The following is a 12847-nucleotide window of genomic DNA, read 5'->3' as shown; positions in this document are numbered from 1 at the left end:
TTAAATGAAAATGGCCAAATTATGCCACAAAATGTCAATAATTTGTGTTGCCACCATTATTTTCCAGTATGGCCTTAACGCTCTTGAGCATGGAGGTCATTAGAGCTTCTCCGGAGCCGCTGGATCCTCTTCCATCCTCTATGACGACATCACGGAGCTGGTGGATGTTACAGACCTTGCGTTCCTGCACCTTCCATTTGAGGAAGCTCCACAGATGCTCAATAGGGTTTAAGTCTAGAGATGCTTGGCCAGCCCAGCACCTTTACCCTCAGTTTCTTTAGCAAGCCAGTGGTCGTCTTGGAGGCGTTTGGGGTCGTTATCATGTTGGAATACGGAGGGGATCATGTACTGCTTCACTATGTCACAGCACATGTTGGCATTCATTGTTCCCTCAATGAACTATAGCTCCCCACAGCCGGCAGTACTCGTGCAGCCCCAAACCATGAGCTTCCACCATGCCTGACTGTAGGCAGGACACACTTGTCTTTGTACTCCTCACCTGGTTGCCTCCACACACTTGACACCATTAAAGCCAAATAAGTTTACCTTGCTCTCACCAGACCACAGGACGGTTCCAGTAACCCATGTCCTTAGTCTGCTTGTCTTCAGCAAACTGCAGGCTTTCTTGTGCATCACATTTAAAAGACGCTTCCTTCTGGGATAAAAGCCATGCAGATCAATTTGTTTCAGTGTGTGGCGTATGGTCTGAGCACTGACGGGCGGACCCCCCATCCCTGTAACCTCTGCAGTGTGCAACGTATGGTTTGAGCACTGACAGGCGGACCCCCCCATCCCTGTAACCTCTGCAGCAATGGTGGCAGAATTCATTCATCTATTGTGAAAAGACATCCTCTGGATAGGACGCTGAGCACGTGCACTCAACTTCTTTGGTCAACCATGACGAGGGGAACCTGTCTAGTTATACCACTGTATGGTCTTGGCCACTATGCTGCACCTCAGTGGCAGGATGTTGGCAATCTTCTTATAGCTTCGGCCATTTTTATGTAGAGCAACAATTCTTTTTTTTCAGATCCTCAGAGAATTTTTTGCCATGAAGAGCCATGCTGAGCTTCCAGTGACCAGTATGAGAGAGTGTGTGAGTGATAACCCCAAATGTAACTCACCTGTTCCCCATTCACACCTGACACCTTGTAACACTAATAAGTCACATGTCACCGGGGAGGGAAAATGGCTCATTGGGTACAGTTTGGCCATTTTCACTTATGGGGTGTACTCACTTTTGTTGCCAGCGGTTTACACGTTAATGGCCGTATGCTTTTTTTATTTAAAGGACACCAAATTACAAGCTTTACACTGACTACTGTACATTGCATGTAGGTGTTATATCTTCACTGTTGTACCATGAAGAGATCTAATAAAATATTTACTAAAAAAAAGGGAGGGGTGTAACTCAATTTTGTGATCTACTGTGAGTATATATTATATACACACACACAGAAATGTGTGTTATTCTGGTACACCAGGATGCAGAATTGATGGGTTGTTCGGCTCCTTACATATCCTTTTTTGCTTTACACCGGACAAGTCACGTACAGCACTAATACTCTTGATCTGATGGTCACAGTTTTATGGCATTTATTAAACAAAGGAAAAGAGAAGGGTGGGAGGAAGGCAATATGCCAGTGACGCTGTATGAGCCCCAGGACCGACGTTACTGTCTCCTCTCCATACTCACAGAGACAAAAGAGAAAAGGTGTGTCAGCGCAGAGGAGTGCATCACAAAGGACTCGCTCATGCTACAGCAACTGACCAATATCCGCAGTATACAGATAAGAAGGCGGCTTTAATCCCAGAAGTTAAAGGGAACCTGTCACCGGTTTTTCGGCCTATAAGCTGCGGCCATCACCACCGGGCTCTTATATACAAAATTCTAACATGCTGTATATAAGAGCCCAGGCCGCTGTGTATAACATAAAAAACACTTGATAATACTCACCTAAACCGGTCGCTGCAGTGGATGTGGCTCAGATGGGCGTCTTCGTCCTACGGTTCCGGCGCCGCCTCTTTCAGCCATCTTTGTCGCCGCCTGTCGTCCTTCTGAAGCCGCGGTGCATGACATGTCCAACATCATACACACTCGCCGGCATTCAGGTCCTGAGCAGGGCAGATCATAGTATTGTAATGCGCATGCGCGGGACCGGTGAGTGTGTATGACATAGACTCATCATGCACACAGGCTTCAGAAGGAGGACGAAGATGGCCAAAAGAAGCGGACCCGGCACCGGAAGACGAAGACGCCCATCTGACCCACATCCACCGCAGCGACCGGTTTAGGTAAGTATTAAAGTGTTTTTTTATGTTCTACACAGCGGACTGGGCTCTTATATACAGCATGTTAGAATTCTGTATATAAAAGCACAGTGGTGGTGGCCGCAACTTCTAGGCCGAAAAACCGGTGAAAGGTTCCCTTTAAGATTATGGCTGCACAGAACAATTATCGGTTTTCTGCTCACCGAACGGATGGGATTGATGAAAGGAGCCATGTGTACTCCAGGACAGGGGTCCACAGAAAAACCCGCAGGGATCCAGTGCAGGAAAATAGGATTTTTAAGATCTTAAAGGGGGCTTTCCCCACAAAGTTGATATTAATAAATAGATATTGGAATAATAATAATTTCGACAATTGGATGTGTTTATATAAAATGTTCCTGTGCGGAGATAATCCTATATATGTGTCCTGCTGTGTACTGTGTAATGGCCGTGTCTGACCGTACAGGGCCATGGTCTGATCATACCACAGCTCCTGAGCTAGAGGTGGGGGGAGTAAAAAAAAAAAGTATAGTCATTACAGCACAGGATCGCAAAAAAGAATCAGCTGTGATCCTCTGCTGTAATGTCTATACTGTTTTTTTTTTTTTTTTGTTTTTTTTTTACTTCCTCCCCAGCCCAGGAGCTTTGGTATGATCACACCATGTATACAGATAGCACGTGATGGGATCACAGCTATCTGTATACATGGTGTGATCATACCACAGCTCCTGAGCTGGGGAGGAAGTAAAAAAAAAAAAACAAAAAAAAACAGTATAGACATTACAGCAGGGGATCACAGCTGATTCTTTTTGTGAGGTAAAACATTTCCCTGACTTTTTTTTTTTTAAATGTTTTACCTCAAAGAAAGAATTATTAGCGATCCCATGTCTGTAAACTCATTTCCATCCTCCCCGGCCCAGGAGCTGTGGTATGATCAGACCAAGTCTCTGTACGGTCAGACACGGCCATTACACAGTAGACAGCAGGGACACATATAAGATCTCAGCATACCAGTGATTGTACACTGCATAGGCAAAAAGCTGCCAATTGGCAGTATGGGCAGGGTTATACAGAGCTCAGAATTCAGAGAAGTGGTAGATCTGCAGCAGCTAACAGTGATTTTATCAAAATGACAGCAAACAGTTCAGTAAGTGACAAATCACTGGAATCAGGAGTTCTGCCCCTACATTATAATGCTCTCAAATGGGGCAGAAAAAAAACCCTGGTGAAATTAACTTTAAAAAAACCTGTATCTAGATTTTGATTTTTGTCAGTACCTCACTTTTTGTGTAGTTTTTAACTTTTTATTGCACCTTTTTCCTTTTAAATGCAGGATATAACCAGGGCCTTTAGTGTTTGGTGTCTGTCCTGTGGGGTGCACTTGTATATTGCTGGGCAGCCCTCCTGATCTAACAGTATGGGCGTCATCAATAGGATGTAAGCCGGACAATGTGTGACTGGTGCCCTATGCAAACCTCATCTGTATACTAGCTGTCTCCCCCTCCATGAATTGGTAGGTTGTTTAATCAGTGTTTTGAACATGTTCTCCCCCCACCTTTATCATAGGGGAGCCAGTTGTATCCTGCTCGCGCATTGGTAATCTGACCCCGTGTTAGTAAAAGGGTTTTTTTTTTCTGGTGATTTTTTATAATTTATACAAAAAGACTGATGGTACTCCCAAAACTGCAATGTGAACAGGTGCATAAGTGAACATGACAAAAAAAAAAAAGAAAAAAGTTTCACTATGAGATGCTAAATCATGATAACCATGAATGTACGAATATAGATATGCATTACTGCTAAAGGAAATCTTAGAAAAAAATTGAGATATTTAGCATATAAAAATGGCCATTTCTATATCTGCCCAGTAGCCACGTCCAGGCATATCTCGTATACTGGGTACCTACTCTGAACTGAAGCCTATCTATGGCTTTAAAAACCTCCTGTGTATGGGCAAGTAGGACCCTGCTGTAGAGAATAAAATCGCCTGTGGCGAGAGGGGGAGGGGTGCACGGTGAGAAGTTCCTACTTCTCCATACACAGGAGGTTATTAAACCCAGAGAGGCTTCAATTCAGAGTAGGTATCCAGTATAAGAGATATGCCGTGACGTGGGTACTGGGCAGATATTTAGCATACAAAAATGGCCATTTTTATATCTGCCCAGTACCCACGTCACGGCATATCATCTCTCTTATGCTGGATACCTACTCTGAATTGAAGCCTCTCTGGATTTTAAAACCTCCTGTGTATGGGGAAGTAGGAACTTCTGACTGTGCACCCCTCCCCCACTCGCTGCACTTGATTTTATTCTCTACAGCAGGTTCCTACTTGCCCATACACAGGAGGTTTTTAAAGCCATAGTTCAGAGTAGGTACCCAGTATACGAAGTATGCCTTGACGTGGCTACTGGGCAGAAATAGAAATGGCCATTTTTTTGTATGCTAAATATGCTGTGACGTGGCTACTAAGCTGATATCTCATATACTGGGTGCCTCTCTCTGGGTTTAATAACTTCCTGTGTATGGGGAAGTAGGAACTTCTGACCATGCACCCCTCTCCCACTCGCCACAGGCCATTTTATTCTCTATAGCAGGTTCCTACTCGCCCATACATAGGAGGTTTTTAAACCCAGAGCGGCTTCAGTTCAGAGTAGGTACCGAGTAATAAGATGTCTTTAAGTGGCTACTGGGCAAATATAAAAATGGTCATTTTTGTATGCTAAATATCTCAATTTTTTCCTAGATTTCCTTAAGCAGTAATGCATATTGATATTCTTATACTCATGGTATCCAGTGCAACTGCCTCTTTTTGGTCACTTTTTAATTTATGTCCTATGGAAGCTGAAGCTGATGAAGGGGTCTCAATGGGGAGGAGAGGAGAACTGTGCAGTCTGTGAGGAGGGAGGAGGAGAACCTGTAATGCATATACATTATTACTGTAAGTATCCAAAGAAATATATCCTCAACACACTTGATAAAAAATAACTAAATAAAAAATTGCTTTAATTCCCTTACCTAATGGATTCCTCTGGATTAAACCAAGCTGCAGCAAAAGAAAGTATGTCTACGCCTGGCTCACACGGAGCTACGTAGTGACATAGTCCTCACTGCGAACCATCAAAATAAACATTACACCCACATCTCACATGTACAGCCTAAAGGCAAGCTGCCTCCTTCAGTAAATCCATATTGTGCATGTACGCTATACAGAGGGAATGTTGGAGCGGGCAGGCAGCTGTCTACCAGAACACCAAATCCCGGAGTCAGCTTTCAATAGCCCGTGAGTAAATATAGGGCTGGGTAACGCACTGTAATTAAAAAGACGACAAGTAAAAACCACAGGAAAGAGTCCTCATTTTGACCCGTACATGGGAGGAGTCCTGAAGTGAAAAAAGAAGATTATAGAGATGGTTCCTGGCCTCAGGGGTGCGCACAACCCACAACATCTGGTTTGGGAATGCCAAGCCCAACAGCAACGTGCACGAAGGGCTTTATCAAAAAGGGCCGTCATGTGCAAAGAGCAATCAGATATCACAATCTGGCCTCAAATGATGGAATAACTGCGAATAAAACTTCACTGGAAAGAGCTGGAGAAAAAGAGATCAATAGCAAGTTATAACAGCTAGAAAATTAGACTATGGTGGCCAGGACTTGTTTCTAGGATAAGTGGCTAGTTGTTCCTACCCTATGCTGAATGCATTGAGCCAAGCGATACACTATGTTGTGCCCGCAGTGAATATTCATGAGCATAATGAGCGGGCCCAGAAGCAAGTGACAGCAGTGCCGGAGACAGGGGAGTATAGAAAATCATGTTATTTCAAAGACACGTGTTTCCTCTGGTACGTGTCACACTGATGTCACATGGATTACATCAGTGTGTGGTCCGTCTGTGTGACACCTCTGCTGCCTTAGAAAAATGGACGTTGCTGTGTGTAACACAGACGGACACGTGTCTACTCTACACGGACACACGTCCGTAAGAAAAAAGGTATGTGTGCGCAGACCCATTGATTTCAATGAGTCTGCGTATGTCTGTGTCTCCGGTACATATGAAAACGGCTGTCATCCGTACCAGAATCATGGACGTATGAAGGGGGCATAAGATGGCTGATCGAGCCACGGACCTCCCACCTGATGGGTGGAGGCTATAGTGATCGTGGAGAATTGGGAAAAAGGTGATGGATCCCAGGCGGTGCCACTAAAGAACACTGTCTCAAACAATGAAAATTACAAATGGACTTAACGGCAATGCGTTTCGGAGTTGGACTTAAGGCGGCGTTACACGTTACGATTTATCTGACGATATGTCGTCGGGGTCACGGTTTTCGTGACGCACTTCTGGCATAGTTAGTGACGTTGTTGCGTGTGACACCTACGTGCGACTCCGAACAATCACAAATAGGATGAAAATCGTTGATCGTTGACACGTCGTTCAGTTTCAAAATATTGTTCGTCGTTTGGAACGCAGCGGACATATTGCTACGTTTGACACCCTGCCAACGACGAACCACATCCACACGACCGCCTTGGTCAAACACTATATCGCTGAACGATGTAGCGTCATTTGTGAGATGTGTATGTGTGACCGCTACAAAACAACCTATGAGCGATCTCGGCAAATCGTAACAACGATCTGGGCGTGTCACATCGCTAGCGATATTGTTGTGTGTAAAGCAGCCTTTACTCTTTCTGACCTAAAGGTGTAAGTCCTACTCCAAAACGTATTGCTAATAAATCAGTTTATCATCTTCATCAAGTGGAGCCGTCTTTTTTAGACATCCATCGCCCTTTTCCCAATTCTCCGAGATTATTGAACAGATCTTCCATGCTTGCTTTATTAACACAAAATATCTTCTGCTTTTTTTTTTATTTTATTCTGTTATGCCCTTTAATGACAATCAACTATATAAAACTTTGAAGGCAGTATGATAAATGTGTGTACTGAAAGAAAAGGATTACTGATGGATTAGAAGTGTTCTGCCAATGGTAATCCCCCTCCTGCCACTAATCAAACCTCCCACGGATGAGCGGAGACGTTAAGCGCACACTTACCCAGCGGGATATGCCACAAGGCCGGTCTTTGGATCACAGGAGAGACTTCTTCCAGCTGACACCGTGATACCCAGGACCTTCTCCAATGTCACCTGTCGCACAAAAATCAAACATGTAATCTCAGAACACACGGACAGCTGGACTACTTGTGGGAGGAAAGTCGCACACTTCACAACAAGCAATGACTGTCCCTGTTTACAATGGACGAGTACGAGCATCTGCTCACAACAGAACTCATCATATGGGTGGCCACATTTTAAGAACTGTCGTGGTATAAAAATAAAATAAATAAAAATTATAAAATGAAAGTTTCAAAACACATGAAAAATAATATATTGGCTACATTTTTTCCCCGCTTAGAATGGTTATATATTGTCCAGATGGTTATCAATGTCCAATATTATTCACAACAAAAAACCCCACTAAGGCTACGTTCACACATCAGGTTTTTTCCATCAGGCACAAATAAATAAATAAATATATAAATAAATAAATATATAAATAAATAAAAATATATAAATAAATAAATATATAAATATATAAATAAATATATAAATATATAAATATATATAAATATATATATAAATAAATATATAAATATAATATAATATATTATATATATATATATTATATATATATTATATATCTCCCGCTCCTGTGCATGCTGCCTGCCGTCTCTCCCCTGCACTGTGAAGCAGCAGTGACTCCATGGTGCCTGCGCACAGCAAAATCGAAGCCTGTACCCACAGAAGGGCGGAACAGTGCAGGGAGGGCCAGCAGGCAAAATGCGCAGGCACGAGATAGCTAGTCGCGCAACTAACATCACAAGGACACCATTGAAGAGTAGAGGAGGAGGAATCCTTTATAATGAAGACCGGAGACAGGCTTATCTTTTGGGCAGCACACGCCCCATAACCTGGAAGATAGATATAAAAGAGGATTTTTGCCAAACGACCCCTCATCCAGGAGGCATACATGTATGACCAATTTCACCTTTATGCCACCTGTATGCCCATATTAACTAAAAAAATGAAAGAAAAAAAAAAAAAAGGTGTCAGATTCCCTTTAACTTATAAATGAATTACTAGGATGGACGGTCTTTTACTGCAGGGAAAAAGTAAGAACATTAAAAGCCTATATGTGACAAGAAAACCTCTATAAAGTCCCAAAAAACCCGACCAATCTCCAAGCATCATGTTAGAGAATAGGAGAAGCTATGCAAACTAATACTTCGCTTTGCTCTGCCTCTTCAGGGCTTAGGAGTCCAGTGGGTGGTTCCACTTAACTTCTTGTAGGAACGTTCACTGGGTAAGCCCCCTAACTCCCTTCTCCTCCCCCACACAAAAAAAAAAAAAAACAAGTTATCACAAAAACTAAAATACCAGCCTGTATGTGTTATGTTCCCTTTAAAAAGGGAATCTGTCAGCAGGTTTTAACCATTTAATCTGAGAGCAGCATAATGTAGGTGCAGAGAGACTGATTCCAGAGGATAGGTCACTTACAGGGCTGCTTAATGTAGTTTCAATACAATCAGTGTTTTATCAGCAGGCTAGTCTATGTAACCCTGCCTACACCTCTGACTGGTAGTTTCCTGTGTACACTGTCTGCAAGCTGCTAATCAGAGGTGTGGGTAGGGTTACACAGATTAGCCTTACTGCCTGTCACAGGAAATCCAGTTCTACAGTGATAATCTCATGCTGATAAAGATAAAACACGGATTGTATTGAAACTACACCAAGCAATAGAGTAAGTACCATCCAATAAATCAGGTTCTCAGGCACTACATCAAGCTGCTCTAAGATTAAACGTGCAGACAGATTGCCTTTACGTCAAGGTCTTGATGGGTCCTATTGTTGGATTCTGCACGTAGCAGAGACACACCTTGGGCCTTTTGCTGAATGAAAGGATTATACACACAGTAGAGGGCAGGATACCACGACACCTTGTACAGGCTAGCTGGCAGAACAAGATTTATGTATATTGGAAGTCTTAAAATAAAACCAAATAAATAAAAAATTGATTTAATATCTACTTTAATCCTCGCTTTGAAAACTTGAGCATTGATTTGCATGGAATGTGCCAAAGGGTAGAAGTCACATTGACATCTCTGTGAGTGATGGTTTAATCACGATAGTAAAAAAAAAAAAATATAAAGAAAAAAATATATAGAATTAAATAACAGTAGAAAGAAGGCAAACAACATAATCGGTTTCACTAGTATGAACAAGCTCAGTGCTTGGAGTATAGATTTTTCTGAAATCTGAGCATCTCGCCCCCTGGACAAGTTCCAAACTACTAAACCCCATGTTTTACATTGGCATCTAAATCATAAATATTAATGCTGTCCGCCTCAGGACAGATGTGGTTATGTCAGTGATCCGAGTGGAGCATTCCCTCAACAATTTTACTCCTCGGTTTTATTTCTTTGGGCTAAAGAACTCTTTACATACTTTTGGTGAGGGCTGCCCCTATTCTAAATATGAATGTCCAAGCCACAAGAAATGTGACACCATTAAACCTTTGGCTGACGGCAACTTTGCTGCATTCCATGAATAAGAACCCTAGAAAATAAGAAATAAGACCACGCTACCTCCATGTGCGGAGACCGCGGGGACATTCATAATCGGGAATTACTTGGTTTCCGTAATGTGCCTTTGCCCCAACATGGCCCAAATATATCCGATCTGGTGAAGTGTTAAATTACATGACTGGTTTTTGTTTTGATTTATTAACTAATAACTCAGTTACTCTTGAATATTTGAGTAAAACGAGGATTTACCACAATACCTAAAAAGATTCAGCCCCCAAATCTTTAATACCTCAAATTTGAAAGTATTAACACATTCAGCCCTCCAATTTGTAAGGCCTAAAATATTCAGCCCCCCAATTTGTAAGACCTAAAACATTTAGCCCCCAAATTTGTAAGGCCTAAAAGAATCAGCCCCCAAATTTGTAAGAACTAAAACATTTAGCCCCAACATTTTTAAGACCTAAACATTCATCCCCCCAATTTGTAAGACATAAAACATTCAGCCCCCAAATTTGTAAGACCTAAAATATTCTTCCCCCCCCAATTTTTAAGTCCTAAAACATTCAGCCCCCCCAAATTTGTAAGACCTAAAACATTCAGCCCCCAAATTTGTAAGACCTAAAAATATTCAGCCCTCAAAATTTGTAAGACCTAACACATTCAGTCCCCAAATTTATAAGACTACAGACCCTTTAATTATAAGGCCTCGGAACCCTATACAACTCGGGCTGAATGTAGAGGTTTGAGTTTCATTGAGTCCATATATGGCCCAAAACGCGCTGAATGAACTGGGTCAATGTCACCAGCCTCAGTCATATATCTTTGGGTCTTAAGACGCACGGTCGGTCCAGAAACATGAACGTCTTAATTCATTAATTGGAAGACTAACCAAACCTGGTTCCCATAAAACTTTGGGACTTCTGCCTTCTTATTTGAAGTCATTCCTGTGCCCCTAGTATCTCAAGGAGAGCAATTCTACATCAGCCTGTCATCTATAAGAGTAAATGGCAGAGTTGGAAGACCCCCAAAAGCCGCCTGTATGAAACAATAGAGTGGACATGAAGTATATGGTAAAGGTTTTCTAGGAATGATCAGTGACGTGTGCAGAGGTCATTGCGCAGGAAGGTTAGCGAGTAAGTCAGCATCATCTATCGGGAATGAAAGGTACGTAGTAGTATATTTTAGAATTAGAACTTAGATCGTAATCCTGTCTGTGATGGTAACTGCTGAAAAGGGACCTCAACAGACAGAGTTGTACCTAAGAGGGCATTATAGTGGTGGGTGCCCCCGGGGTAATGGATGCCGGGGTGAGCAGGCAGAGCAACTAGCCACTTTCCCTGGTATTTAGATACAGGACTATATAGCAAACAGTCTTTAGCCCTGGTTACATTAAAAGTTTTGCTCTACAAAACTGAATTTTTGGTCAGCTCATTTTGAGGTTAAGAGACGAAAGTGAAAACTGCAAGACTTCAGGAGTTTTGTTTTGCTTTTTAAATAGGGACAAAAAAAAAAAAGGAGTCACATTTACTACAGGGCTGGTATAAGATACTGAACCATGCTCCTTTGTAATAAACAGTGCCACATCTTTTCACAGGCTAGGTCTGGTATAGCAGCTTAGCCACATTCACTTCAATGTGCATTGACCGTAACAACCTATGGTTGTGCGGTTGGGGAAAAATGTGTCCACGTAATCCTAAACATGGACAGTAAGTGAAATACTTTGACAATACAAAATTAGTAAGGGAACCTTCAGGCATAATTTGACGCACTGTATAAAAGGTCTAGTACAGGGCATGACACGATACAAGTCAAAACATCAGGCTGGATTGTCGCAATTTAAAAAAAAAAAAAAAAGTATTACAAAATTACTTAATGTTTAGATAATAAGGATATGTTCACATGAATGTTGCTTTCTTGTGGCTTTTTTGCATTTTTTTTTCATAGGTTTTATGCAAATTACAAGCAGATTTTCACAGTACCAGCAAAAGCAACGAGATACCAGAAATTTCATATACATTTGGGTATTTTTCCTCTGACAAACGGAAAACTAGGGGGCAGCATAAAAAAAAAATGGCCGTATAAAGAAGGGGGGCAACATAAAAAAGGGGGGCCAGCCTAAAAAAGGGGGGCCAGCCTAAAAAAGGGGGGCCAGCCTAAAAAAGGGGGCCAGCCTAAAAAAGGGGGGCCAGCCTAAAAAAGGGGGGCCAGCCTAAAAAAAAGGGGGCCAGCCTAAAAAAAAAAAAAGGGGCCAGCATAAAAAAAAGGGGGCCAGCATAAAAAAAAGGGGGCCAGCATAAAAAAAGGGGGCGAGCATAAAAAAAAGGGGGCCAGCATAAAAAAAAGGGGGCCAGCATTTTTTTTTTTTTTACTTCCAAGAGAACAAGTAGGTTTTGCTGCAGAAAAAAAAAAGCACCAAAAAAGCAACATGTGAACATACCCCAAGGCTAATGCCCATGATCCTGGATGCAGCATGTCCTCTCCTGCGGGGCTGTGAGTGCTCTCCACAGGAGACAGCAGCTGCTTGTGCCCACAATCAAGGTTTGGGGCACTCTGCAGAGAACACTTGCGGCTCCACAGCAAAAAAAAAATAAATAAATAAATTTACATATTTACATGCTGAGGCTCGGGAAGCCGCACTGCAGGTCAGTTTACGCGGCGGGAAACATAAGCACTGTGGGCGTGAAATTTCTATAAATCCCATTCACTGTGCTTGTACTGTACAACACAGCGATAACACATTGCGTCGAGAACACTGTGAACTCTGATCGTGGGCGCACAGCCTAAAAGCTCATCTACCAAATTTTCATGTAAAACGCAAATAAGATGTAAGAACATTTTTAGTACAAAGCTACTTTACGCACAAAAACGGCTCTTGTGACATGGGTGGTGCTGTATGAAAATCCACATTGCAAGTTCTATACAGAACAAATGAAAACTAAAAATGTAGGAACAAAGCTGGAAAAGAATAGAAATTATTTTGCCAAGTGAGGAATC

The 12847-nt window shown here is 42.2% G+C and overlaps 1 protein-coding gene across 1 annotated transcript in view; it reads right to left on the bottom strand.

Annotated features, from left to right (window-relative positions):
• MAPKBP1 (mitogen-activated protein kinase binding protein 1) overlaps nucleotides 1-12847 on the bottom strand; it is a 206699-nt gene that overhangs the window by 129820 nt on the left and 64032 nt on the right. Inside the window, exon 2 of the mRNA XM_075330612.1 lies at nucleotides 7324-7415. Coding sequence (XP_075186727.1) covers nucleotides 7324-7415 — 92 coding nt within the window. The remainder of the gene's footprint in view (nucleotides 1-7323; nucleotides 7416-12847) is intronic.

The sequence above is a fragment of the Anomaloglossus baeobatrachus genome, chromosome 12 (genome assembly GCF_048569485.1).
Source record: "Anomaloglossus baeobatrachus isolate aAnoBae1 chromosome 12, aAnoBae1.hap1, whole genome shotgun sequence".
NCBI lineage: Eukaryota > Metazoa > Chordata > Amphibia > Anura > Aromobatidae > Anomaloglossus > Anomaloglossus baeobatrachus.
The sequence above is the reverse complement of the archived record's forward strand: the minus strand, read 5'-3'. Positions and strand labels throughout refer to the sequence as shown.